This window comes from Madurella fahalii, assembly GCF_045866475.1.
Source record: "Madurella fahalii IFM 68171 DNA, scaffold_1, whole genome shotgun sequence".
Taxonomy (NCBI): domain Eukaryota; kingdom Fungi; phylum Ascomycota; class Sordariomycetes; order Sordariales; genus Madurella; species Madurella fahalii.
This window is the reverse complement of record NW_027263971.1, coordinates 519,022-546,927: the sequence shown is the minus strand read 5'-3', so window position 1 is coordinate 546,927 and position 27,906 is coordinate 519,022. Positions and strand designations below refer to the sequence as shown.

The 27,906-nt window shown below is 56.4% G+C and overlaps 10 protein-coding genes across 10 annotated transcripts; 5 read left to right on the top strand and 5 right to left on the bottom strand.

Moving 5' to 3' along the window:
• Positions 1–241: 241 nt before the first annotated feature.
• Positions 242–2,914, top strand: MFIFM68171_00158 (Alpha-protein kinase vwkA; the record flags this gene model as incomplete). The annotated part of the gene is made up of 1 exon (XM_071055580.1): positions 242–2,914. The coding sequence occupies one exon, from the start codon at positions 242–244 to the stop codon at positions 2,912–2,914; it is 2,673 nt and encodes an 890-aa protein (XP_070911681.1).
• Positions 2,915–3,828: 914 nt separating this feature from the next.
• Positions 3,829–4,854, bottom strand: MFIFM68171_00157 (uncharacterized protein; the record flags this gene model as incomplete). Its single annotated transcript, XM_071055579.1, has 3 exons — positions 3,829–4,053; positions 4,405–4,506; positions 4,672–4,854. The coding sequence occupies 3 exons, from the start codon at positions 4,852–4,854 to the stop codon at positions 3,829–3,831; spliced, it is 510 nt and encodes a 169-aa protein (XP_070911680.1).
• A 409-nt stretch (positions 4,855–5,263) lies between these two features.
• MFIFM68171_00156 (Dienelactone hydrolase domain-containing protein) lies at positions 5,264–6,231 on the top strand (the record flags this gene model as incomplete). The annotated part of the gene is made up of 2 exons (XM_071055578.1): positions 5,264–5,513; positions 5,585–6,231. 2 exons carry the CDS (start codon positions 5,264–5,266, stop codon positions 6,229–6,231), a joined length of 897 nt encoding a protein of 298 aa, XP_070911679.1.
• A 799-nt stretch (positions 6,232–7,030) lies between these two features.
• On the top strand, positions 7,031–9,009 carry MFIFM68171_00155 (Vanillyl alcohol oxidase; the record flags this gene model as incomplete). The annotated part of the gene is made up of 5 exons (XM_071055577.1): positions 7,031–7,299; positions 7,363–7,663; positions 7,754–8,735; positions 8,798–8,862; positions 8,911–9,009. 5 exons carry the CDS (start codon positions 7,031–7,033, stop codon positions 9,007–9,009), a joined length of 1,716 nt encoding a protein of 571 aa, XP_070911678.1.
• A 212-nt stretch (positions 9,010–9,221) lies between these two features.
• MFIFM68171_00154 (Monooxygenase) lies at positions 9,222–10,718 on the bottom strand (the record flags this gene model as incomplete). The annotated part of the gene is made up of 1 exon (XM_071055576.1): positions 9,222–10,718. One exon carries the CDS (start codon positions 10,716–10,718, stop codon positions 9,222–9,224), a length of 1,497 nt encoding a protein of 498 aa, XP_070911677.1.
• Positions 10,719–11,273: 555 nt separating this feature from the next.
• On the bottom strand, positions 11,274–13,673 carry MFIFM68171_00153 (SnoaL-like domain-containing protein; the record flags this gene model as incomplete). The annotated part of the gene is made up of 1 exon (XM_071055575.1): positions 11,274–13,673. One exon carries the CDS (start codon positions 13,671–13,673, stop codon positions 11,274–11,276), a length of 2,400 nt encoding a protein of 799 aa, XP_070911676.1.
• A 640-nt stretch (positions 13,674–14,313) lies between these two features.
• MFIFM68171_00152 (Peptidase M61 catalytic domain-containing protein) lies at positions 14,314–16,098 on the top strand (the record flags this gene model as incomplete). Its single annotated transcript, XM_071055574.1, has 1 exon — positions 14,314–16,098. One exon carries the CDS (start codon positions 14,314–14,316, stop codon positions 16,096–16,098), a length of 1,785 nt encoding a protein of 594 aa, XP_070911675.1.
• Positions 16,099–16,828: 730 nt separating this feature from the next.
• MFIFM68171_00151 (uncharacterized protein) lies at positions 16,829–17,557 on the bottom strand (the record flags this gene model as incomplete). Its single annotated transcript, XM_071055573.1, has 2 exons — positions 16,829–17,208; positions 17,260–17,557. The coding sequence occupies 2 exons, from the start codon at positions 17,555–17,557 to the stop codon at positions 16,829–16,831; spliced, it is 678 nt and encodes a 225-aa protein (XP_070911674.1).
• A 3,149-nt stretch (positions 17,558–20,706) lies between these two features.
• On the top strand, positions 20,707–21,399 carry MFIFM68171_00150 (uncharacterized protein; the record flags this gene model as incomplete). The annotated part of the gene is made up of 1 exon (XM_071055572.1): positions 20,707–21,399. The coding sequence occupies one exon, from the start codon at positions 20,707–20,709 to the stop codon at positions 21,397–21,399; it is 693 nt and encodes a 230-aa protein (XP_070911673.1).
• Positions 21,400–26,494: 5,095 nt separating this feature from the next.
• Positions 26,495–27,356, bottom strand: MFIFM68171_00149 (uncharacterized protein; the record flags this gene model as incomplete). The annotated part of the gene is made up of 2 exons (XM_071055571.1): positions 26,495–27,157; positions 27,216–27,356. The coding sequence occupies 2 exons, from the start codon at positions 27,354–27,356 to the stop codon at positions 26,495–26,497; spliced, it is 804 nt and encodes a 267-aa protein (XP_070911672.1).
• Between the last annotated feature and the right edge of the window lie 550 nt (positions 27,357–27,906).

Sequence of the window (27,906 nt, the reverse complement as noted above, 5' to 3'; positions counted from 1 at the left end):
CGTTCGGGTCATCGGAGGTGAAACGGATATACAATGAGGAACCTTTCCTCCCCCATCGCCCTGTCATCCTGAACCAGAGCAGCACTCAAGCCGCCAGCTGGGCTAATCCCAAATACAACTTCCGCTGCAGCAGCACATCCCAAGTGTTTTTTTTTCCCTTCGCTTGAAGCACAGTTCTTCAACCATACAAAGCAATAAATCTCAATATTCAGGTTCCTCTGTGTGGAAGTGTCACTCTACCATGGCTTCACACGCTCCCTCCCCGTCAGCCAGAGAAGTAGTATTCCGCTTGCGCAGCTCTCCAGCTGACGCTGACTCGTCATCCTCCTACCTTCCTCCCGTTTTGTCTGCCTCGTCGAGGACTAATGGTCGAACATCGTCGGCCACCTCGGCAGACACCCATGAGCAACCCCGCCGTGCTGAGGAGGAGTTGGACCGGTTGCGCCGTAGCGCGGCAAGGCCCCATATGCCTCCCGCGTCCGATCACACATTGCCAGTCACGTCGACGCGCACGCGTGAGCGGCTTCGCCATGTCGAGGAGGAGTTGGAGCAGATGCGTCGTGGCGGCGCGGGCGCTGATATGCCTCCCGTGTCCGGGCTTAGATCGCCAACCACGTCGACCCGCACACGCGAGCGGGTTCACGCGGCCGAGGAAGAGCTGGAGCGGATGCGCCGCGGGCCAACGGCGCTGTCCACAGCCCCGCCCACATCGACGCGAACCCGCGAGCGCCTCCGCGAGGCTGAGGAGATCATCAACCGGCTGAAGCGCGAAGGTGACACCCCTGCGTTGACCCCCGCGGAAACTAGCCGCCGGCTACGCGACCTCAGGCGCGAAGAGCGCGAAGCGCACGCTGAAGCGCCGCGACGGCCCACGACAGGACTGTTCAAGGCCGCCTGCTCCACCGACTTGCTGTTCCTCATCGATACTACTGGCTCTATGGGATCCTACATTCAGGCCGCCAAGAACCAGGTCAGGAGCATCATCAGCGATCTTGGAGAGGCGTTTCTTCACGAAGCCGAACTCCGTATCGCTGTGGTAGGGTACAAGGACCATTGTGACTCTCTGAATGTTCAGTTTCTGGATTTCACGCCATCGGCCTCTACGGTCCATTCGTTCTTGGACGGGCTAACGGCCACCGGTGGAGGCGATGCGCCGGAAGACGTCCTTGGAGGAATCCGCCAGGCGCTTAACGCGACGTGGAAGCACCAGACACGATGCATTATCCACATCGCCGACGCGCCACCACACGGCCGGACCCTACACGATCTGGGCGATTCGTCGGATTCCTATGCCAATCCCGGCAGCGAGCCGCACCGTCTTACGCACGAGGCTCTCCTCAGCCAGCTCGTCGGGCTTCACATAAATTACGCGCTGCTCCGCATCAATAGTACCACGGACCGCATGGCCTTTACCTTCCTCCAGGCGTACGCCGCCGCCGCCGCCGATTGCACCTTGCTCACGACCAACACATACTTCAGCCAGGTTGTCCGCGGCCAGAGGCGCAGCGCCGCAGGCGGACTGCTGTTCCGGGAGGCCGAGTTAGGCACCACGTTCGCAGCACTGCGGCGCCTGGTGGTCAAGGCGGTCACCGCCTCTGTCTCCCACACCGCCGTCCGCCACGTAACCCGGACGGGCAGGACCGGGGTCGCCACGAGGGCTGGCCCAGGGCTCGCGCCTGTTAGGGAAGACGATGACGGTCTGCCCGATATGCGGCTGGAAACCGCCCCGCCGCAGTGGGATTCCCCGGGCTGGTGCAACGAGACGCTCGTTCTGGAAGGTTTTGGCCTCGACGCTGTCGTGCACGGCGCGACGACGCTTGACGACATGATGGCCAACGACGACAACATCCTCATCAGCGTGCTGAAGCTCACAATCTGCAAGCGGAAGCTCCCATTCGCCCAAGGCGCCCTGCGTGTCGCCTTCTACACGCGCACGACAGCTTCTACGAACCGCTACGTGGTCAAATCGTTCAAGCGGAGCGACTCACGGCTGGCCGTCCTCGCCGAGGATATGCGGTGCCAGGCCCTCTGCAAGTCGTTCGCTCTCGAGTTTAATAGCTTGCTCGGCGGCGATCACTCGATCGACTTCCTCGTCACGGCGTGTTTCAAGGGTGAATCTACGTCGCCCGGGGGAGACGCCTGCATCTCTCTCGAGCCCTTCCTCGAGGGCACCTACGTCAAGTACAACGGTAACGCCGGCTACGTGAACGAGGACACCCCTGACGACCCGGCCAACCAGGCGGCACAGGCTTTCTCGCACTTCACCTTTGAGCGCTCGGGGGGGCAGTTTTTGGCATGCGATCTGCAAGGTGTCGGCGGGTTCCTGACGGATCCCGTCATCCACACAGCCGACCCGGATCGCTTCGTGCTATCAAAAACGAACCTTGGCGTAGATGGCTTCAAGCTGTTCTTCGCTTCGCACGAGTGCAACGCCGTATGCCGTAGACTGGGGCTCAGGAGCAACCGCTCGATGCTTGCCTCAGGCATGTACGAGTTCAGGGAGAGCTGGCCGACGATGGCCGACACGGTATGCTGCTCCAACAAGCTGTGCCGCCGGATCCTGCGCCGTGCCTCGGCAAATGAGTCGGAAAAGTTCCCGGGCTATCACTGGTGTGACACATGCCTGCCGCAGCTGGAGGCTTTCAGGGCTCAGTGGCTCTGCGTCGAGCCAGGCCCGGCCCACTACTTCGAGGTGTCGCGATTCTTCTACGAATCGCAGGGACAGAGCACGCCACGTAAATGCGCCCGGCACCGCGGAAGCAGTCTGACGACAAGCAGCAGCAGAGAAGATTGGTCGGCAGAGAGGGCCGCGTTGGTGGGCATGACAGCTCGCCGAGCGGTGGCCAGCACCATGGTAGCAGGCGGGCTCTGGGGCAGCCTACGATCCGCAACCGTTAAAGCGGATGGGCGCTAGATCTATTACCGTAAGTCGAAATAGCAATTGTGAGAGAGGTGTCCTGCCAGGTTGGGTTCTGCAGCATTTTGAGGATAGTATTCAGGGGCAAAAATAGCGCAACAATTAGGACCTCAGTCATGCAGTAACGCCAGCACCAAGCCCTAAAGCGGTGTGCCTCGCGCAGCGCCCGGAAGCGTTGGCCAACTTGCTTGCCTTTGCTCAGGGCGACGTCCGTGATCGGTGCCCAGCCAAAGCTCCAGCCTTATCAGTGCCGATGCACTCTGCCAGTCTCCAACTAAATACAGGCATCAAACCTTACAATCAGCCTTACCCTACTCATCAAGGCGCGCCTAACTAGGTAAATACCTACTGAAATGGTGCAGAAACACACATCTACACCTACATACCCATCAAAACAAAGGGGGAGGGCAAAGACGGCCAAATACCAGAGACAGACAAGATACCTAGACAAGACAGGCCAGGCGACACCACCACAAACTAGGTCCCTGCAGCCTAAACAAGGTCAAAACAACCTGTGCAGATAGAGCTCCTTCTGATCAGAGGGACACTGCCCTCTGGGGGCAGTTTTCCCTAACTCGGTAACAATTATTTAAGTAGCTAAGGAACTCTATTTTTATAATATAAATTTTAGTAATAAATTAATAAACTTAGCAAGACTAGTTTTCAAGGTTATATAGAGGTTTTAACTAGGGCTTTTAATGGTATAGGATTTTCGCTGATAATCCACATTATAGTAAAGAGTGTGATAATTGTGATATTTCGAGAAAAAGATTTATAGCGGGATAAAAAGGTTTAATACTAAGGTATTTATTAGCTCTTCTTATCTAATCCAATTATGTTATCTCTATTATTATAGATAGGTGTCCTATTCCAGTATCACCGATCCTTACCGATTCTGACTTAGTAGCAGCCTAATAGTACGGCCCAGGAGGAATCATGCCTAGTTCCATGGTATAGCCCCCTTGTAGCGTCAACTTGAACTCTTCGGTGCTGTACCAGCCGCTGTCGTCGTCAAGCACGCGGTACTCTTCCGGGTTCTTGCGGTCTGTGACTGGAATACGGCGGGGCTCCGGGGCTGCGTCGTCCTCGAGCTCATCGCCGCCCAGCAGCCGATCCTTGCACACCTCGACCCACCGCTACTGCTTGTTCTCAGTCATGGTGTTCTCGGCAAATGTCTGCGCCTTGATCTCTAGTCCGCTAAAGCGGCCGTCTCTGGTGCTTCACGCCGTGCCCTCGTCTCCTAGTACGGCGAACTCGCGCACGTACTGGTCCAGGTCCCCCCGGCGTTTGGCTAGGTATTCTCTTAGGACTATCGGCGTCCTCTCATGCGCTTCTAGAACGGGTACCTGAGTTACCTTGATCTTGTCCTACGCCTCGATTGATATGTCGCGTAATTTGCACCGGCGCGCGGGCGGGAGAAATGACACAGCGGTTGAGGGGCTGCCCATGGTTCTGGGCAAGACGAATGATAAAGTGCGTAAACATACGGCTCTTTGTCGGATGAGCTCAGCCAGCTCGGATTGCGGGTATGTGGCCATTACCTCGACGGCGATATGACGCAGATCCCGGCCGAAAAGCGCATTCTCGGGCTATGTGAGGAACTTGTGCATAGCGCCAGCCTGGTATCGGCCCCAGTAGAGTGTATCGATAGCTGGGATAAAGTGACGATATGGCACAGCAAAGCCCGCAGTCGGGGAGTACCGTAGCCGGACAGCTCCAGACGCGAGAACAGCCTCACGCGCGGTACGACAGACGTGGGCGACGGCCGGCCAGGCCGTATCGACGATGAAGGGAAGGGCCGGCTCTTCGTCGGCATATACATCAATCCCAAGGGGCCACACGATGCAAACCTCAGGCTCAGGATTCGGGACGTCAAGAGCCCAGATGACGAGTTGAAGCTCGACAGGCAAGTTGCAGAAGAGATTAAAGGATGCCATGGCGGCAATGTTGCTGAAATAGGGCGCGAGTGGCCAAGTGAAGTGAAAAAAAAGGACGTAACCAGGCTGCTGGCCGGAGTAGTGCGTTGAAGTGAGTAGGACAAGATATGCTCGGGTGAGGGGCCAATTATAATGAGAGTGGTTTTTCGGACTGTAGGAAGGTAGTGGTTACACTGCATTGACGAGTTTTCGATTCACGAAAACGGGATCACCTCAGGGCGTCAAGGGTGTAAGCAGGCCCTAAGCAATAAGTGATGCGCCTTAAGGAGCATCTTCACCTTGATAATTACATTAATCCGACAGTTTCAAATCGACCACCCTTGGCCGTGCGCGCCCGCAATTGTTGCCGCGAGAACCTGACCAAAGCTACCAAAACATTCCCAGCTCGGATCGGAACATTCTATCAACAATGCAAGCCCCACTGTGCCGCGATTGCTTCACGGGCACTCTCCGCGGCGATGTAGTGCCCTCTGGCGCCGAAGAGGTCGTTCACGGCATCCCAACCTATGTCGCGCGCCCTGATGCTGGTGTCCAGCCGCTTGGGATAGTGGTCATCGCTACCGACGCCTTCGGGTGGAAGCTGCGCAACACGCGCGCGCTCGCCGACGCGTATGCCCGGCGCGTCCCGTGCATCGTCTACGTGCCCGATTTCTTCAACGGTTCTTATCCCTTCGAACACGACCCTGGTTCCCCTCGGCCCACGCGCACTAACACAAGTACCACTGATTAGGCCATGCAATCCCCGAAAGCGGCATGCTCGTGCTGGAAGACGAGCCCCGACCTACTGACGGATTCCTGACCCGCCTGTTCAAGCGAGTCTGGACCACGCTGCGGATGGTCCCCATCATCCTCAGATTCGCTTGGTTCAACCGACGCAGCGTGACCGAACCGCGGACCATGAGCTTTATGCGCGCTGTGCGTACCACGCCGGGCCCTCCCGCAGGAGGGGCACCGCCCAAGGTCGGGGTCGCCGGTTTCTGCTGGGGCGGGCGCCCCACGGTGCTCTGGTCGCATGACGAGCCGCAGAACAAAGTGCTCGTCGGCGGGAGGGAATACCCGCTCATCGACTGCGGGTTTACCGCGCATCCGAGTTTGCTGAAGATCCCGGAGCACATCGAGAAGGTGGTGCAGCCGCTAAGTGTGGCGAACGGGGAGGATGATGAGTGGATGGGCCGCGGGAAGATGGAGAAGCTCGTGAGCATCTTGGAGGCGAAGAATGCCGCTGCCGGAAAGGAGATCCATGAGGCGGTGGTGTATGGTGATGCTAAGCACGGGTTTGCCGTGCGCGGGGACAGGGATGATCCGAAGCAACGGGAAAGGGGAGATCGGAGTGAGGATCAGGCTGTGAGGTGGTTCAAGAGGCATTTCGAAGAGTGATGCTGATCTTTGTGGAGTTTCCTTGCGCCTTCCTGGTTACTAATTGTACTACGCTACGAAGTCTATTGATCTATCGAGGCCTGAATTCACAGGTACCAGTTGTCCTGCCGCCCCGATTCAACCATAGCCCTGCTTCTTTTGTTTCTGCCGTCGGAAACATCGGACTTGCGACTGCATCGTTGATTGGGCTTACTACTTGGGTAGTCCGAGGGTTGAGCGACACGGGATACTCACACAAGCTCAGAGGCAGTAGTACTGCTTTTCGTATAAGATTCCGAAGCATTCGGCATCATAAAGGCGACGTATATTGATGTCATTGCCCAGACTATCGTCGCGGATGTCTCCGATCCACTGTCGGTTATAGATGAAGCCGCATGCCGTCTCATCCATACCTATGCTGCTGACGCATCCACAGAGTTTGCAACGCGGGGATGGAGAAAACAGCCCACTTTGCCTCAGAAAGCGGCTCGGTCAAGGGGGAAAGGTGAGGGGCTGCAGGGAGCCCCGCATGGTCCCTGGGAAGACGCCGGCTGGTATTTGTATTGCCGGAATTGGAGAACCAAACAAGATGATTATTGCAGCGGCCGATTGCCCAGATCGGTAACAACATGACACTGTCCCCCGTTCTTTCTTGCAGGTGTTGGTTCGACACAAACACGGTAGTTGCAATCCCGTCCCAGGCTCGAGCCGTACTTTAGGGAGGCGGCCCCTAGCGAGCAACAATGCCTCACCGTTCCCAGCGTATTCGCACTGCAGCCTGCAAACCAACGTAGTACTGTTGACCGATCCAACCGTCGAAATGTCCACCACTTTTCCCCCAACATACCCTTACCCCGACTACGAAGCCGCTCACCAGTCTACGTACGAGCGAGCCCCGCGATACCCCATCAAATCCGCCCTCCCGCCTGGTGTCCGCGAAGCAGACTTTGATAAAGCGATCCAGGAGTTCATTGCAGTAGTCGGCCAGGATGCTGTCTTCATCAATGAGGGGCTCTCGGACTACATCGATCCGTACGACGTGCACGAAGACAAGGACGACAAGCGGAAAGTGCCGAGTGCTGCGGTCTGGTGTGCCACGCTCCCACGCCCCTAACCCCAGCTCAGCACTACTAATAATACTACCGAGAAAAGCCCCAACTCGACCGACCAGCTCAAACAAGTCCTCGCGATTGCCAACAAGTACAAGATCCCCGTCTGGACCTTCTCCCGTGGCAAGAACCTCGGCTACGGCGGGCCCGCGCCGCGCGTCAACGGGTCGGTCGCCCTCGACCTGCACCGCATGAACAAGATCATCGAGGTCAACGACGAGTTCCACTACGCGGTTGTCGAGCCCGGCGTGACCTTCATCGACCTGTACCGGCACTGCGTGGAGAATGGCAAGAAAGTGTGGCCGTCGACGGCAAGCTTGGGGTGGGGGAGCGTCATGGGCAACGTACGTCCCGCCTTCGAACGGGGGTTGGGGGGATGGGGGATGAGTGAAACTGTGTATAAAGCGGGTTTTGTTTAGCTGACGTGACGTTAGACGCTCGACCGGGGCATGGGCTTCGGCATGAACTTTGCCCACCACCAGCACATGGCCGGCATCGAGGTAATGCTCGCCGACGGGGACGTGGTGCGTACGGGCCAGTTCGGCATCACGGCGTCGCCGTCGGCCTTCCTCTCCAAGTTCACCTACGGCCCCTCGGTCGAGGGCCTGTTCCTGCAGAGCAACATAGGCGTCGTCACCAAGCTCAGCATCTGGCTGACCCCGCAGCCGCAGGCGTACATGGCGTGCACCTTCTCCATGCCGGCGTTTGAGGACATCGTCGTCATGACCGACGCGTTTGGCGAGATGAAGCGCAACGGGACGATCCAGAGCTGCGTGTGGTTCACCAGCCTGATCGAGACGCTTTGCATTTCCGGGAGGCGCGAGGATTACTGGAAGGGTGAAGGCCCCGTCCCCGACTGGCGGCTCGAGGAGCTGCGGAAGGAGACCGGCTTCGGGCACTGGTATGCGCGGTGGGGGCTGTACGGCCCGAAGCGGATCGTGCAGGCGCAGTTTGACGAGATCAAGGAGGTGATGGCGAAGAAGGCGCCGACGGGGGAGATCAACGGGGTGATGTATGCGAACGACGACGGGGTGGACGCGGCGTCTGTTCCCGAGCAGCACGGTAGCATGTTTGTCGGTGTGCCGTCGCTATGGAGTTTGCCCCTGATCAATTGGCCGATTCCGAGGGACAGGGTCGGAAAGCCTGCACACGGCGACTATGCGCCCGTCATCCCGTCGTCGGGCAAGCTTGTGCTCGAGTGGATGCAGGTCAGCAAGCCAATCTGCGAGGCCAACGGGGTCGAGCTGATGGCCGATTTCTTCATGCACGAGCGCCACGTCGTGCTCATGAACATGTTCACTTGGGATCAGACGGACCCGACACAGAAGGACAAGATGAAGCGGCTGTATTATGGTTTGTACGAAGAGGCGAAGAAGAGAGGCTACGGCATGTACCGCGGCCATGTGAACCATATGGGTGAGTTTGACAACTGGTGGCGGCGAGGTGTCTGGCTTACTAATTAATTCATGCGCTTGCAGACCTCATTGCGAACATGAACGACTTCAACAACCACGCCTATAACAGATTTGTCGAAAAGATCAAGGTTCGTATCTGTTGCTGAACAAGAGGAGCGGGACTGACTGCCGTCAAGGATGCCGTCGATCCAAACGGAATTCTTTCGCCAGGGAAGCAGGGCATCTGGCCAAATAGGTTCCGTCATCTGAGGGAGACCCAGGAGCCCGATGTCTAGCTCATTGTCGTGGATTGGTTGTATTTCCATGAGAAGTAGCGAATCTATCTTTCTGCATTACATAGTAGTAGTACGAATACACGGCGCGGTGACAAGTGTCGGGACTTGGCCGCCAAGGAAGGATGATACAGCTGCTCTGTGCCAATGCCGCCTGACCAGAACGGGGATGGCACTTGTATAACAGATAACAAAACTGACCGATCCCATGTACCTCAAACATTCTTCGACTTGGCCGGAAAAGTGTAGCGCATCCCGGTCTTGACGCTGGCAAACAGCAGCTGCCACATGTCCGACGCCCAGTTCATGCCCATCCTCCACGGACCGACGTCGGCAACCTTGGGCATCCGGTCATAGGCGCTCACTACATAGGTTGAGCTCAGCGTGAGGGCCGGCTTCACAGGGAGGCGGGCGCGCTCCGACGGCTCGATGAAGGGTGTCGCTGCCATAGCGCCCGTCTTTTCCATGTGTTTGATGACTTTGATCAGTTGACACGCCCGCACGTCGGCCCCGGGAGTCCAGGTTGCCGCCGAGTAGCCTGAGATGAACCCGGAGTTGGGGATACCCTCGAGCATGGCTCCGTTCCAGACATATTTCTGACCAACGGCGTCGCTCGCCGACTCACCATCTACGATGACCGATATCCCAGACAAGATCATAAAGTACAGGCCCGTAGCGGTGATGATCATGTCGGCCTCGAGCTCCTCGCCGGACTTGAGCAAGATGCCCGTCTCGGTGACCGTCTCGATGGTATCAGTCACGACGCGGGCGTTTGGCTTGTGCAGAGCCTTGAAGAAGTCACCGCCGGGACAGAAACACAGGCGCTGCTCAAAGGGGTTGTATCGGGGGTTGAAGTGCTTGTCCACGTCAAAGCCCTCGGGAAGTTGCTTGCGCATCTCGGCCGTGATGAATCCCCTGCTGAAGCGGGGGAATGTCAACAACACCTTGACGAAGACGGTCTCGAAAAACATCCTCTGCCACCAGTTCACTGCCCTCGCCCAGCGGGCCGGCATAAACCTCGATAGCGAGCGAACCACGTGGTTTTCTTGCGGGGCGGGGACGACGTAGGAGGGACTCCGCTGGAGCATGGTCACGCTCTGGGCCGTTTTGGCGAGGGCGGGCAGGAGCGTAATGGCGGTGGCGCCGGAACCGATAATGATGATCCGCTTCCCGGCGTAATCGGTGCTCTGGCCCCAGAACTGGGGGTGCACGACTTGACCGCCAAACCTCTCGATGCCCGGGATCACTACCGGGAGGGCCTCGTCGTAGCGATAGTAGCCCGAGGCGAAGATGAACCACCATGCCTTGAACTCCTTCTTCTCGACGGTGCCGTCGTCACGGGACACGTCGACGAGGAGTGTCCAGCGTTGCTCGTCGCTGCTCCAGCTGGCCGAGGTCAGGCGGTGGCGGAAGCGGATCTTCTTGTCGATACCCTGCGACGCGGCAGCGTCCTCCATGTAGGCCTTGAGGTACGGGGCCTCGCCCATCTCGGCGTCGTGGGGCCATGGGTACCACGAGAAGCCGAACAGGGTCATGGCGCTGTCGGAGCGGATGCCGGGATACTTCCAGAAGTCCCATGTGCCGCCAATGCAGTCGCGCGCCTCGAGAATCGCAAAAGTTCTGCGCGGCAGCTCCTTTTGCAGCCGATAGGCCGTGTTGAGGCCGCTGAGGCCGGCGCCCAGAATAACTATGTCGAGGGTTTCGATTGCCATCGTTTTTTCGAAGTGGCGCTAAAGGGTTGATCAGGAGATGGTTTGGTTGAGATTTTCGACATGGATGGCCACGAAACCCGAGGCAACGCTCAGCCGCTAACTCGATCCCACGTTTGGTGGGTGCAGGACAGTATTTAGTGATCTGCCCGGACCCCACTAACCAGTGACCACAGGGGCAAGCGAGGCAACGTAACCCGACCAGGGGCAGTCTTCCTAAAAAAACCCAAAATGGATTCTTAACATCAAAAGTCTCCGGCTCGGCCGCTCCCTTCGGGTTCTCGCTCCGCAACATAGTGCGATCCCCGGTCCCGATAAGGAAAAGCCGCCGATACCATACATGCTATGGGAGGACGACCATCCACTAATTACATAGCACGTTCAAGCTTCCTAGTATTCCAGAGGTAGATAAGTAGGTAGATCAGTTGCCAACGCTAAACTTTAGTGTTATCCAGCTCCTTAAATCGGTGGCCAATGACGATGGTTAGAGCAATATCCGATGTCTGCTCGCTGTACTTCCAATAGCCCACTTTACCTTTTGCTACATATGGTATCCTCTCAATGAACCGTTGTCCGGCTAGGCCGGAGCTGGTCGTTTCCTAGGTAATACACAACTAAGGAGCCAACGTCAGTTGCATCTGACGGCACCACCAGTTCCGCATTGCCATTCCCATCCAGGACGGCCGTGCTCAAGAGCGTCTCGCTCGCGCCTTCGGCATGCAGCTCCACGATACCCCAGACATACTCCTCTGGTCCCGCAGCCACACTAATACTGACAGTCGAGCCATCCGCTGCCGCCGCCACCACCGTGGGGCCGGTCGCCGGCTCTTGATACCCGTTCGCCGCCAACGACCAGTCCGGCCTGGCTTCTCGGCAAGGCACACAACCGGGAGCCCAGTACGAGTCTGGCACAGCCCCTGTCACGGGATTCCGATGCTCCCACCACATGCGCCGAATGTCAGGCCAATTCACCACCGTCCCAGGACCGCCCGCAAACCCGACCTCGCGATCACCCAGGAGCGAATCCTGTAGTGACAAGTCCGGCACGAGCCCGTTGGTATCCTCCTGTCTACGCCTTAGGCTAGCCGCTGCCGTCCCATTCACACCTCGCTCCACGCCAGCCCATCCAGTACTCCAATTCCCACTCGTCCAGAAAGACTCGTCAACCGTGAGACACCACAACCTGCGCCTCTCCACTCCATCTCCTTCCCCGTCCGATTCCAAGACCACCTGGTCGTGATACATCCCCCCACCGAACCCGTTCTCCCCAGGCACAGTAGACGTCCCACTCCACAACTCCCTCGTCCGCAACGTAGTCGACCGCCCATCCTGGGATACCAGCACAACGGGCTGGATCCGCCAGTGGAAAGCAGCCCTCGACCGCACATCCCCAGCATTACCATCACCACCTGCGCCACTAGCGCCAGCAGTACCCCCCAGGCGGCAAGCCTCCCCGATTCGCCCCTTCCCACGGAACCAGCCCGCGCCCGATACCATACTCGACGCGTTGCGGGCATGTAAGCGCGCGAGCTCGTCGCAGCGGCTGTCGTCGGCGTAGAAACCGTAGGCGCCCGAGACGTTTTCCGTGTCGTCGTACGCCGCGGAGCGAGAGAGCAGGCGGCGCAGCGTGTTGAGGTCGTTCTGGTTGGGGTTGGTGGTGCGGTAGAAGGGCCGCCAACCCGGCGGGGCCGGGCGGGGCGCGGCGATCTGTCCGAGGACGCCGCGGAGGAATTCCGGCGGGGCCGGTGTGGGGTTGGCCGGGTCCGGCGCCGGGGCCGCGAGGATCCCGCCGTTTCCCCAGCCTGCGGCGTAATCGGCGAAGAGGAGGCGCGTGTAGTTGAGGTCGTGGATTTTCCATGCCCCCGTGGAGCCGTCTTTGATCAGGGTGTGGCGGAAGACGCAGAACTGCCATTGTGCGGTTCCTGTGGCGCCGGTGGAGTCCCCGATCAGGCCGATCTCGAGGCCGCGCGCGGTGGCGGAGCGGCCGCTGGGGTGGACTTGCACGATGGTACTGAAGATGGGGTGCTCGTTGAGAATTCCTGTGGTTAGGCCCTCTGGTCCCATTCTGGCGAGTGCACTTTGAATGCCGGCGGGCCCTGGTGAGGAAGATCGGCCCTGAACTGTGATGGTGCCGTTGGGAGTGAAGAGGCTGGCTACATCGGGCCACATGCGGCGATCGACGTAGTAGCCCATGCTGTGCACCAGGTTGCGCACCTCGTCCTCTTCATTGAGTTGGCTGATACGATATGATAGCTCTTCGACGCTCAGCGAAGTATTCCCAATGAGCGGAGGTGAAGGCTCGTTAGACAGGAGCACAGGCGTGCCCGCTTCGTTAGGAGTGAAGTGGTACGGGACGACTGGCACCGTCCCGTTTGCGCCGCTGTTCTTCCAACCATCGTCGTAGTTACCAGCGTATAGGGGGTAATACCGTAAGAGAGAAATCTCCCAGCGTCTACCGGAGAAAGCATACTCATTCTCAAAAATCCCGCCGTCGATTCTCGTCGCGCCGGCACCATCTCCGAGCATCCGCATCGCTGTCCACCGCCCCTTGGCCGTTTGTCCATCACCTGACAGCGTCACGACCGCCATGTCGTTGATACATACGTGCATCGATCCGGGGCGGACTCCATCCATCGCCCCGGCATCACCCCGTAGCCACTTCTCGATCGCCTCAGGTCCGACGGCGGTAACGGCTTCAGCATCAGATAAGATGTCGCCGGCCGCTGAACCCCAACGCAAGACGCCTGTGTCGGAGAAAAGCGACGCCATTTCGCGCCAGCGGCCGTATTGCACTAGCTGGGCAAATGTGCGTTGGAGGTTTTTGATCTCGCGGACTGACTCGACCCGGAAAAGATCCTGGGTCAGTGAATCGGTTGTGACCTCGTCTGCTGATACGAGCCAGGGACACACCCAGAGGGCGAACCCCAGTGTCGTGACCGCCCCGATGCGTACTCTCATTGTGCTAGTTGACCCGTTGCTGGGGATGTCGTGGCATGGTGTTTCTCGGCTGATCACCGTGGATCTTGCATTTAACCTGCTACGAGTAGTAATTGTCGGGCGCTGAGTAATCTGGTCTACACCGTGTGTTACCCAACAGGCGCATATGTATCACGGCCTTGCCTGCACGCCGTTAGAGCATAGATGACTACTTGGCCGGGCTAAAAGAAGCTGGCTACCTAGGTACCTCTCCTCCTCAGGCTCGTACCTGATATCCTCCCGCCCACGGACAGCGTCCACCACAGTTTCGCGGGAAGCTAGCAGCATTTACATTCTTCCGGGAAGGATTTCCAATACTACGGATCTTGGGGTGCATCGCACGCTTTAACCGAGACTCCAACGGAATCCTATTCGGCCGCCCCTTTGCAATACGCGCATCATACCCCATTAGTAGCAAGGTAAGGTAGTAGTGGGATTCCACTACACGGGAACTCGGCCTCCATATCACGTAGTCTGTGTCAACAACCTCCACGATCTAGAGAGATGCGGCAACATAAGGCAGCGTGGAACCCGCACGCGCGCATTTTCCGCATTCCATTCCTTCAACAACTGAATCCCACTGGCTTTCAACGCCACACATACCGCCCCGTCTTCAGTCCAAATGCATTCCCCCTTCCTCCTCCTCCTCTTCCTCTCCCTCCTCTCACTGGCAGCCTTGCCAGCCGCCGCGTCCGACGCCCTCCCCCACCTCCGCATCTCCCTCACGCCCATCCTCAACACCACCTCGCGCCTCCCCTTCGTCACCGCCCTCAACGTCACCCTCACCTTCCCCCCTCCGCGCGATCCCTCCTCACCGCTGCTCGCCCTCCTGCTCAACTCAGGCGCGACCCAGACTCTCCAATACCCCAGCACCGCGCTCCACGCCTCAGACGCCGCGGGCGCGCTGCCGCTGACGCACGCCGACGAGACGGCGTCCGCCAACGGCAATGCGCAGCGCTACTACCGACCGGCGCCCGGGCGCCGGGTGGCGGGGGATCTCGTCACGGTGCAGTTCGTCGCGGACCCGCCCGGGGGGCTGAGCCGGGGCAACGGGCCGCGGATCGATCTCCGGCGGGAGCCGGGCCCGCTGGGGGGCCTGGTGGGGATGGGCGAGGGGTTCCTCCCGCGGCCGGTGCCGGCGGCGGGGCGGGAGGAATGGCGCGTGACTGTTCGGTGGGAGCTGGGCGGGCAGGGGCGGCCGGGGCCGCGGCCGGGGTGCGGGCAGCGGGTGAGGGCGGCTTCTTCGCTCGGCGAGGGCCGCGAGGTGACCGCTACCGGGGTGTTGGCGAGCGTGGTGGGGAGGAGCTATTTCGCGGTCGGGGCGGGGCTGAAGCGGTGGCCTTCGTGGGAGGAGGAGGTGGCGGAGAGGGACGAGGTGGCGATGTACTGGATGGGGGAACTGCCTTGGGAGCTTGGGGAGCTGGGGGCGAGGGTGGAACGGTCGACCTCGGCGGTGAAGGCTTTCTTTGGGGAGGCGGATGATCCGTTTCGGGTGTTCTGGCGGAGGGGGAGAGGGGGTTACGGAGGGGCCGGCGGGTACCACTCCTTCCTGCTGGAGTTTGCCGAGCACGTGGAGGAGGAGTTCTCGGCCGAGGCGCTCCAGAATCTGATCTCGCACGAATCCATTCACGAGTATGCGCTCATGAACCCGGTGAGGCAATACGATTACTGGTATAGGGAGGGCGTGGCGGTTTACTATGCTGTGATGGCGCCGTTCCTGGCCGGGGCGGTGGATAAGGGGTACTTTGTCCGCTGGATGAACAACAATGCGCAGGCCTATTACACAGGAAACACGACCGACTTGGACTGGCAGTACGTGTTGGACAACTACTGGACCAGCACGCAGCTAGTGAAGACGTCATATTTCAGGGGGTTTATCTATCTGGCACAGGTTCAGGCTCTCATTGCCCACGCAACCAACGGGACCAAGGGGCTGGATGATGTCGTTATCGAGCTTTACCAGCGGTACAAAGCACGCGAGACCGTGCAGAGCGAGCAATTCGTGGATGTTCTGGGTGGTTACATTGGAAAGACCGCTGCTGAAACGAGCTTCGAGGAAATGAAGCGCGGGAGGCTCATTGTTCCCTCTTCGGATAGCTTGGCGCAGTTTGGGTTGAAGATGGTGAGAAGGGATGTCGAAAACCTCGAGCTCGGGTTTTCGGAGAGCAGCTTTGGAAGAGGCGTTATTGTTGGGCTAGTTCCAGGGTCACGAGCGGAGCAGGCGGGGCTTCGAGACGGGGACGAGATTGTCCGCTTTTGGGTGTTCTCGACGGCCGGGGAGTCGCTCGACAACAAGATGAAGGTGGTTGTGAGACGTCAGGGACAAGAAATACCGATACTCTATTGGCCGAGGAGCTATGACAAGGTAGAGAGTTACCAGTGGGTGGACGGAGACACAGTGGAATGATGGTATAGATTAGGTGATGACAGCCTCACGGAAGCCGGGGAGAAGGGTGGGAGCCAAGAGCTTGCAGGACTCGCGCCACAGGATTGATTGCCTGTCATTCTTACATTGCCCCAGGAGACAGTTATAAACCCGAGCCATCTTGAAGGGAGTCGGCACTAGGCCGGTAACCTATTTTAGACAGGTTACGTATAATTCAGTATTCCCTATCTCCGAACTCAATGAGGGTACCGACATGGACAATCTGTAGGACCCAGAACAACGTCTAAGCCAAGAGTTTTGAGCATGAAAGGTCCTTTTCCTCGGAAACTTGGCACCAGCCCCCCGCGGAGACTTGTGCCAGCCAAGGCTCTCAACGATCCAATACCAAGGAAAGCCAAGCAAACAAGTCCGAAAATCATTTTCCCTTCCGGCTGTCCCCGCTGGTCAAGACTTTCCGCCTGTAGGCTTCCGATGGCTGGGGAGACTTGGGCGGCGTGGCAGTGCAACGTCTGGGACCCGACTCGCCGTCGCCCAGCGTTTCGGCCAAGCCCTTGGCCGGCAGTCGACCACCCACGAAACTCCCTCGTCGATGACGCACCGATCCCGCACCTTGCCAGTCCGTTTTCAGCAAAAGAGCGACATTCCAGTTCATTTCCTTTGCAGTAATCCATGTGCCAGGTTGGGCGTTGCCGGCGGCCTCCCTGCGGGGCCTGAGTTTCGTTGACGAAGCGTCAAGACACGGAGGGGTGTTTCAACGTGACCATCGCCCAAAGCGCACCAGGAAAGGGAACTTATCCCGTCCCAGTTTGGGCACCTTCAACTCCTCAACGGCGGTCCAGGACAGACTTCGTCTTTTTTCAGACGATTTGTCGGCCGTCTCGACCGTCTTGATGGATCGGCGCCGCTTCGAGGGCTTTCCTGAAGGGTGAGGCGGGGTCGAGCTTGTCCGAGGCAGCGCCATGACAGCCACTGGTGGACTCAGATCCACGCCCCCTTTTTGGATGCTCTGCTCAACGAGGAAGGCCTCGCTCTTGGGACGGTCCGGCCCAGTCTCGTGACTGGAGCTGCTGCTCAACGATTCCTCAGGCTTGCCGCGCATGAAAGCGAAAGGGAAATCAAGCTCGTCTCCAACTGTAGCCAAGTTAGCAACTTCCGCGGACGGAGAAGAGGGATTGACGTAACCATGAGCAGTCCACAGTCGCGCATCGACCATGTATTTGAAGTATTCGCTGTTGGCACTTTCCATGGCATTCCGTGCAAACCAGTCGGCAACCCACTCCTCAGCTGCCTTGACAGCGTTGGACTTCTGGCCCGGAATCAGAAGACGAGTGTCCCTGCTGGCCGCGAAATTCAAAATGAATTGTCGTCTTGAATGCTCGGCGGCCGTCAGCGCTTTCATAATCTCCATCCGCTCCAAGTCCACGGGGGTAGACCGTCGTCTTCTCTCTCTGACGGCCACGTTTGCAGCCGCTGTAGCCATCGATGATTATGCGTTTGTCTCGGGTGTTGAACACAAAACTGGTCAGGGATGTCGGCGATGGCGGAACGGTCGTTGTGCTTGCGGCATTGAGAGTCGGAAAACGCCGGGAGACACCCTCTTAAACGCAGGCTCGATCCAGAAACCCGTCGAATGCCTTTAAAGTACCAGGACCGCGTCAGCACAGTGCCTCGGAGACAGGTGGCGTAGTTTGCCAACGCGCTGTTAGCTAGACGCTGTGAGCCCGTGTCCCCGGCCGTAGCGGAGGTTTCGTTTGGCACTGTACGCACAGATGCAAGAAACGCTCTCTCCACGTGAGAATATGAGTTCGGGCCCAACCAAAGCAAGACGATGGACCGTCGGCCTTGCTTGCTGGCAGACGGACTAAGAGGCAAAGAAGCAATAAGCACGGCGGGATGGGTCTCGGCTGTTGGGATATTATCGGGGATATTAGAAACGACGGGATGCTCCTCGGCGGCTGTGGATGAAGAAAAGAAGTTAAGGTACCTTAATCCAGCCCAAAAAACGGGGTCCCAAGAACGGCCAAGTCGCGGCGGCTGGGATGGGAAGTGGGATCCGACCTGGCCCTTCCCGCTATTTTCGGAAGGTTCAGTCGAGCTTATCGAAGGGCTGACCAAGTCGCCGGAACGCTCGCTTAAGCGGCCGCCAAGAAACCGCCAAGCGTGCAAATCGAGACTTGGCGACGGCATTCAAAGCAAGAAAGTTTGTACTGGAGGGCCTGTGAGTGCGGGGAAACGGCGCAGTTTGTGTAATGTCAGGCCGGGTTTGCTTCTCTGCGCGGAGGTTTTAGGCAGATCTGGCTCTGGCGCCGCATTATGCCCAAGGGACAAGAAGGCATCCGCCTTGGCACATCCGTGTCTTGATGAAATCCATCAGGCCGAACTGGGGAAGAGAGCAGCCCGTCAAGAACAGGCCCGATTGCGTTGGCCGAGGCAAGCAGTCAGACGCGCTGAATCTTCTCAAGAGCGGTGTCTGCCCGCGTCGATGGGTCGAATCCGATCAGGGCTTGGCACCGTCAATCCCTGCATGGTTTAGGCGTGCTTGCATCGACATGGCACATGCTGACCGATTTCATCTTACGGAGACGGGGAAAGTTGACCGTCTAGACGAATCGGGTGTATTTACAGGTCTCGGGCTTCGTGGCATGAGCGGTACCGCTTTTCCATGGCTCGTCCGCTGCTGTAAGACAAAGCTATCCGTGCTCTGATTGCTAGATTTATTTTCATTACCTCATTGCGGGCAGCGAGACAGCCAAACGGCGAGGTCTCTTCTCCCCTTCTCTTAGTGGCCGTAAGAACGGCCGAGTCACGCGAACTGGTGCGCTGTGATGTACCGGGCTACGTACGCAATGCTGTCTCACGGTGCTCAGAAGGCCAAACGTACGGTCCACAATACGCAGTGGTGATGGTGTGAGACATATTTGCTGTCGGAACAAGGCCTGGCAAACTGAACCGCTTAACGCCACCGCGCGGTTGTTGACCGTCAAGTGTTCCAGGACAAATGCCACTGCGAATCGCATCCATTCTCGCTCTCGACAGGCGCCGATGCCGCGAGCCAGCAACTGGCTTATTTGCTTGCGCCGACATCGGCAAAGTTCATGGAAGTAACCACGTGCACATATCCAATGGTGAAGTACGAGGTCATCCGAACCAAACACGGAGACGGGACTGCAGAATGGGCGCACTTTGTTCCAGGACATCTGCATCATCCGACTTCCGGTGTGCGGTTGTGGCCGTCGGCCCGATTGTTGTGGTTGGAGTACCCGACCCCGAGGAAATCCGTACCAGCGCTATATAAAAGCACACCCGACAAGGCCCGCATGAGCCATAATTATTACACCGGCACCTCTCTGGCCATCCATATTCTGCGTTCAACACATCTCGCCATTTACCCTCCCCGGTTCTTGCTAAGGTATCTCGGAAATGGTAGAATAATGCCCAACATATCTTCGCCGAGTACATTAATATAGAGAACTCATGGATTTTTGTAATACCCCAGGTATTTGGATATATTGTTCGATGTAAGTGCCCGATGGTATCAGGGCCTCTTCTTGAATACGATAAGTTCCATTTTATTAGTCATTCTGTAATTGACACGCAGCCTATTACTCAGAGGACACTCGCATCTTCACACTTTGTCTTCGAATACTAGTAGTTCCTCCTTGTATGATTATCCGATAATCTAATCGACGGCCTACAAAGACCTAGACGTCTAATCGTACGTTTTTCATGCACTTTAGTGTGACTAATTCGCGTACGGCTGAACAGCTTATCAGTGTCCCGGTATTCAAGTTGCTTTGCTAAACATAGTTTAGTGTAGTGTAGAAGCAGCACTATACATACCCCCAATCACTCACCGAACTCCATCCCAGCACGTTCCCGTATCCGTGCCCTGATATATCAAACCTACAAACAATTAAGACGGCACCAGATTCGCTTCCTACTGCCAAAACAAATATGGCTCCGCATTAGGTAGCGTAAGTATCCATCGCATTCCGAAAACCTACGAGATGCAAATACGCTCCTTGCCGCACGCGGTGCATTAGCAGAAGGCGGGTCTTTGTGTTGTCGCTATAAGGCATGGTGCGCGACTCACATTAGTAGTTCTTGGTTGCGTTTGGGGATGGTGAGCCGCCGCTGATGAGGAACCTACGCCATCAGGTGAGTGGAAGCGTGCGCGCTTCCGGCCGTTGAGACCGCTCTGCAAGTCATTCAAGTACCTAGGGTTGGGTTGGCGAAGTCCTCCATGATAAGTACCGAATCGTAATAGATGGAAAAGGAGGATGCGATGAGAGCCTTCTTCGATGGTATTAATACAGAAGGGGCCACGTGCGGTCTGGTGGCGTGGCAGTGCAAGGTGGGCGGGCACGAAGAACCTCAGTACTCACACTGCACGCATCATGGAGAACAACTAGCAATTGGTTGACGTGAAAACTTGCTCTTGGCAGGGAAAGTCGTGTCGCTCCGCCGCAAATGTGGCGCGCAGGTAGGTGCCTTGGATTGGCACCGTCTGAAGATTCCATCTCACCGCTAATTATTTAACCTCAGCGCTTTCTAACCTTTGACGTTTTGCTTATACCAAACTTACCGTTCCAGCTCTTTGAAGCGGTTGAATGGGATCACGCTGCCGAGATGGAAAAGGGAGGCCGTCAATGGGGAAAAGAATTCCTCGACGATGGATTTTCGACGCTCAAGACCATATCATCACGCACCCTAAGCTATACAATATCGCAAGACTACACTAAGGACCGCAAAGTGCAAACTCGGCGTTTGTGTGTGTTAGGTTATGGTCATAGGAACAAGTGTGGCAAGAGATCGTGCAATCATAACGCTGAGGATGGGGCCGGCGGCATCGGCTTCAAGCGCAGGAGGTTGCGCAGTGACATGCAACAAGAGTCGCCCTACGAGACGGACGAAGACGGGTCAAGGTGTCGCTCCCGCAACAATTATTACGACTCTCATTCTGAGACTTCCTCAAGCGCCATGCACAGCCGCTTCAAGAGCTGGAACGAATGCAAGGCGTTTCTCCGGGCGGAGATTCCCCGCCCCGTCCGGGCCGCGATAATACAGTGGCCTGAATCGTACTTCAAAATGGAATGCAAAGTCAGGCTTTCCGGCATCTTCAGGGAGGAGAGGGCTAAGACTGTCTGTGAGCTAGATAGGATTCTAGTGGCGATGAAAAAGTCCTATTTTGACGACTACGAGCAGTTGTGGTTCGAGAACTTGGAGTACCTTTTGGCGCCAGACGATTACATTTGCAAGCCAACTCCAGTCCAACCAGATGGTCTGGTGAAAGTCAAGCTTCTAGGGAGTGATATAGAGTAGGAGACGGAGAGGGAGAGGGAGGGGGGAAGAGAAAGACTAGCGAAGTTCCAAGCATCGCAATGACTACAGTACCATATCATCTCTGTTGAGAGGGGATCACCATAAAGACAACCTTCCTCAAATATAGAGAGCCGAAGGCGCAGCGCTTCACAGAGCACGTCACCATCACGGTCCCTTAGACCTGATGTCGATCCAATCCCCGTCTTACAGTACCGGACTGCGCGGCGGGAGGCCAAGCGAGAAGCTCAAATCCTGAATGGCGCAGCAGGCGTATGCTCAACAAGCCATTTGACCCGATGACGGGCACTATTCTCAACCTATGCCAACTAAAAGCAAGCCTCCCACCTCTCCTGAGGCATCCACCGCTCATTGTGGCAGTATTCCTTGAGATTGGAGATTGATATGCCCTCGCGATAAAGAGTTGGGCCACAAACTACGGTAGTAGGATAAAAGGAACTCGATAGGGAAAACGGCCAAGAACGAAACGGAGGAATTGAAGAAATAAGGGAAGAGCCTAAGACGATCGATCGGTTAGGAGACGAACAGTTGGTTTTCATATTCAACTCCTTGAGCTTACAACCTCTACCGTTTCCGCCGCTTGAACTCCACACCGCATCCGCCATTATAGAGTCAGCCTCGAGTTCCGTATATATAAAGTATTCTTAGACCCGGTGCGCCTGAGGAAGCTAGAGGGAATGGTGTTTCTGCATGACTTGGATCAGGTTAGAACAAGGTCCCACGTCGCGGTAATCCTGTTCAGGAGGGGAAGGAACCGCATCCATAGCCACCATACCGAACGATTACCTCGACACTCGAATTGCTCCGCCCGCACCAGCATTGCGACAATCCCTCCAAACGCGTAATTTCCTGCGATCACCCGGCGTGGCAGAGGTTGCTCAATGCGGTAATGTCTGGGAGCTCCTCCAAGGGAGCAGGGAAAGAGCTGGCCAAGGCGCGCCTCGTGTCTCCTTCCTCGCCGACCTTCTCCACTAATTGGCCCACTTCTCGCAATCGCTGCACCCAGCAGCAGTTTCCAGTTTCCGACTGCTCTTCCCCGCGAATTCCTCCTTTATCAACACCATTCCTGGAGCGTCGGTCGACCCGCGGTAGCCTCAACTCGAGCCCCTCCCCGCTAAACAGGATACAGAGCGGCGCGGTCGTGCAACGCAATCAAGAAGGTGCGGTTATTTTGTTTTCCTTCTCGTCACCTCGGCGGCGCATTAATTACCAGGGAAGGTCTAGTTCTCGTTGTTTTCAACCGCCTGCCTCAAATCCCACTCCCAATCGAAGCTTTCGAGAGTCACGCCCGACCCGACTGACGGACTTGCTACAGTGTTGAGCGTTGTCCATAACCGCGGATTTGATGACTCCCACCGACGGCCAGGGGAGGCTCAGCACGCCGCACGAAGAGCGGCGTGCAAATGAGTCAAACAACCCAGCTGACACCAACATCTTCGGCACGCCTATCCCCCCAATTCTGAGCACCAGATTCTTGTTCGGGCCACCACTCTCCGGTATGAGCGAGTCGCCGGGCCAGATAGTGGCCTCCTGCCTCTCTACTTCTGGAACCAAAAGAAAGCTTGATGCTGCTTTTGCGGGCCCGCAGTCAGACTCATCCAACCCATCGAATCCTGGCAGTAGCCCTGGCCCGGTTGGTACGAACAAGCGTCTGAAAGGTACTCCATCTCCAGGGATTGCTGCTTCCAACCCTTCTTTATTGTTTCCGAGCGGGAAAGAGTTAGACCTTGCTTCTAGCAGCAACCCTACCGCAACCTCGAATACGAGTCATTCGGACACGGCACTCTCCACAGGCCAAAGTGGCATATTCAACTTCAGCCGCGGGCCCCTCGCACCCCCGCCGCTCCTTATTTTTGGACATCTGTCGCGGGGTTCGCTACTGAACGCCACCAAGGTTAACAACGGCATCAAAGTGGAACGGGACCTAGAAACCCCAACTATTGGCGCATATTCCGACAACATCTCCAATTCCGCAGGCCCCACCGTGAAGGTCTTGGACTCTCATGGCGACCTGACATTGATCGCCGGAGGGGAGAGGGCCACCTTCCGTGTCTGTTCTCGAGCTCTCGCCCGCTCATCGCCTGTTTGGGATAAATTACTGTACGGTCCGTTCTCTGAGGGAAAGGGACAGCAAGATGGAACCAACTGGGAGATGGACCTCCCTGAAGACGATTCCAGGGGCTTGCTGGTCGTTTTGCAGGCAGCCCATTGTAAATTCGACGCCATTCCACGATTCCTTCGCTGGGAAGCTCTTTTCCACACCAGCGTCATAAGCGACAAATACGACATGGTTGGACTTCTGAAACCATTCTGGAGTCTCTGGATTGCGGCGTTGCCGGAAGAAGTTCACCCTGATGCCGAGCCTCTCATTCAGCTGCTATGGATCGCTCACAAGACCGGCGATCGGGAGCTATACGGAGCAAATCTCCGTAGGTTCATGACTTCCACTAGAAAGGATCCGAGGACCATGAAAATCTTTTTGGAGGGGCAGTCCCAATCATGATCTTTCCCAGGACATCTACCTCGAGTCCCTAGGTATACTGGGTACGTTACATCCCTGCCCTACGATATTGATCCGATACCCGACCCATCGGCCATCTAGGACATTTGGAACACGGGCGCCAGATGTTGATTGACGAAGTTGGCACAAGACTCAAACAAGCAATGACTCATCTGACTCAAGTCGGGGCCCGAAATTGTTGTGCTTACAGCTCCGACGATCGGAAGCAAACGTGCTATTGTGCAATCCTTGGAGCCCTGTACCGTGTTCTTGGGGCCAATATCCACCAGCGCTGGTATCACGCCGGGGCCGAGGGCTGGGAGAAACGGGTGGCAATCAGCGTGCGGCTTCTGGTAATTAGGATGGAGGAGGTACGGGCCGGAGCAGTCGCCGAGTCCAACATGAAAAGGCGGCAATCTGGCGCGCATCGCAACTGCACTCCCTGGGCAAAGTTCACTCTTGCGGAGGTCATGGCTATGCCGAAGTTCCAGAGCCTGTTTCTTGTGGATGAGGAGCATTTCCAAAGGCAGGCGAAGATGTCACGTGTCAGAAACTATGCTGCCTCCGACGCGACGGCGGGTACTACTAGCGGTGAGCTGCCCAAAGTAAGAATATTTTAACAAGGGGGTCGATTCACCGGGGTGTTCCGGCTTAGTGTTTCTAAGGTTCGAATTGCAGTACGCGGGAGTCGGATCACGTCGAGATGATGCTTGACTGCAGGTGAGATATCGGCATTTCTGTACTCATTCAAGGCTTTCTTGAGGGGGAAATGGTAGGCCAAGTAAGTAGCCAATCATTAGAGGCCGGCCCAGAGCATCTCGTCCTCAGATATGTCTACGTGCTACAGTCAAGTCTACAGAGGGCATTTTTCAAGTGCTGCAAGTTTATTATCCCCGGTGCCACAACATTGGTTACACGGTCTCGGCTGCAACGCATGATGACAGTATGGGGGGTATTAGTCGTATGCAAGATATCTGACAGAGTCAAGGGTGAAAGGCCCTTACTCAGGTACCTTATTTAGTTCTTTGGGGCATGATGTAGCTCTAGGCTAAGTATAAACCAGGTACATCTAGACCCGGAAAACCCCCCGCACAACCACTTGCCTTCTACCCAGTCATTTCCCTCCTCGCTAACATAAGTTTAAGTTCCCTGGTTAGTTTTATGGTGAGTATGTTTGAGTTCTTAACAAGTTGCATTCTCGGCCGATTCCACGTAATCCACAGTAGGTTACTTGAAACAAGCCTTAATATAGCTCGGAATTGTCGCCGCATTCTCATAAATCCGGATTGAGATACATGGTTTCAACATCTGCGTTAATTAGCCCGTCGCTAATCTCTACTCAAGGAGAATCTAAAGTACTTGCTACTTGATTGTTCTTGATAGTGCTGCTGAACCAGTCAACCGCAGCGGTATTCCCTTCCCCTCACATCTCAGTGCTTGATGGAGGAAGCAAGTTAGTGCCTAGAGTGTATGCTTTATTTGCTCATGGATTCGGCAACTGTTGTGCGCCTATAACTCTTGGGAATCCCATGATCCCGTCTTTCCCGCGGCTCGCAGGGCAGATGTCACCCCCCCCCCCCCCCCGAAGTCCCGTCCCGGGCCCTGGTGGTAAAGCAGTAGGTGCAGAAAACAACGGACAAGACAGGCTAGGCAATCCTCCACAGAAAATTGGGCTCCCGCTGTCTAAACAACGTCAAAACAACATACGCAGCTAGAGCCCCCTCTGGCTACTTTGTACGCAGAGAAAGCTCGTCAGTTGGGCTTGCAACAGGTGTGGAAAAGAGTGCGGAATTGACTATGCTGTCCTAAAGAGCAATGACCAGGACAGCCCTACTTATGATGCAAAAGAAAAATGGGCCCACGGCAAGTTCCAGCCCCGGGGCGGCGCCACCTCGCAAGTTTGTCCCTCTGACCAGAGGGATCTTGCCCTCTGGGGCAGTTTTCCCCAACTCAATAATCCCCGGAGTGAAGCTTCCATGCATTGTTCGAGAGACCGAGGCCGGGATATCCAAATTTCTTGGCCCTGTATATGTTGCTGGGCTTATGTACGGCGAGTTTTTCGAGAACCCAACTCCCGAAGCCACCTGGATTGGATTTTGTTAGGCTCCTAGATTGATCGTTTGTGGGAGGCGGTAGAAGGGAGGTCGATCCCGGTTGGACAGAGAGGTCTTTGCGTAGGGCTCTCCAAACATGTCGTCGCTTAGCCAGCGGCGAAACGTCTAATCAGGTACGCTCCACCACAAAGACGTTCGATCTTGATAAACTGTTGGCCGTTCACTATCTCAATAATCAAGGAATACGATGCCCCTAAGCCGGTTAAACTGTTACAATGATCCTACTAGAAAAACCGTAGACTCTACGTAGAGGGTAGAGCCAGATCTTCGCTTGCAGAGACACGCTAGAGGGACAGAACTGGAGTCATTGCGAGAGCGGCTCTTCAGCAGCTGGATGCTAAACGTTTCGCTTTTCCAACGTGATTAGATTTGAGACATCATCCCGAGTGATTCGCTCACTGATGCTCGGATTATTAGGTAAGCAGCTAGCGTAGCTAGTTGTAGTACACGCTCCCCACGCCTATCAAGCTGCTTCTAAGAAGCCATTGCGCCGAAAATAAGCCTGCCTATCTCGATATCTGATGGCCAATTCTTCGATGCTCGTCTTCATGTAAAATGCATTGTCATCCAACGACAGGTCGAACATCACCCTCTCGAGGTCCAGGACCATGATCCTCCCATCCAGAAACTGAAAGTTCCCGAGCTGGGGATCATCGTGGTGGACACCGAAACTGTGGAGCGCACGATAGCATACCTGCAGCAGATCCGACAACGCTTCCAACTTAAGCGTTGATCCTTCTGGAGTGGACGGCGAAACCCCACCCACGTGTTCGAGGATCAAGGCTCTTGCCCCGTTGTAATGTAAGGAACCATAGCACCTTGGAATAACCACGCCTTGAAGGGGTTTGAGTCGGTCGTACGCCTTCAGCTCCGTATCAAACAACTCCCGCATAATCATTTCTTCCTCGCCGCGTTTCTGTGACTTGAGAACGACATGGTCCGGGAGGAACCATTCAGGGAAGAGCGCCTTGACCCAGGACTGGACGAAGCGAGGGAGCAACCCGCAACAGTGACTGATGAATCGCGCAGTGGCCGACGAGGGAATGCGTAGCAGGAGAACATGGGGGTGCTCGCTGGTGAGTTTGGCGCCAAAAGCAGAGATGTAGCGGGTTCGCAGTCGGAAATGCTATTCGGTGGCAACATTAGTCAACGAGGGTAAATCCTTCTGGCCAGGAGACACCTACGACAGGTGTAGAGAACGTGGGCTCCTCCTTCTGGGCAATCCTGGCAGCTGTGAAGCGATAATTTTCCGGCTCTCCGAGCCGTCTGAATTTAGGCAGCTCTATATTGTAGTTCCTCACTCGGCGCGATGGAGTTGGAGACATATTCAGCGGGGACGAAACGCAGGGTCCATGTTACGCCGAATGTTATTGTTTGTCCGGCGAAAACAATTGCCGGGAGGCGCATTTTGGCCGATGGTCGGGTGGCTTATTCCACTCACGTGATCCTTCTCTTGATCGAACAAGCGTCTCGCTTCAGTTTGGCTTCACCAAAAGATCTCATCTCCAGCATTCTATAAACGTTGTCAACAACTCTGGGTCTACCCCATACTGGTAGGCCATTGGTTAGAGCGAATTGTCCGATGTGTAACAAAGCTATGTCAAAGCCTTACATGAATGGAGAACCGGAAGACAGAGTGAACTAAAACAGAATCCAGTTAGGCTTCTGTCTCAAGGTTAGGAGACCAATATTTGCAACCTTATCTATACTCCTATTATTACTGAATTACCTATCACATGTGTCAACTTCCTGAGCGACAGCAGAATGGAGGTGGAGACGGCGCCATCTCCTCGCAGATTCTGCCGACTTGGGTTGGAGAGTCGCTAGCCGTCCTCGCCCGCTCCGTCCCCGTAGCCCGAGGATACTGGAGCGAAC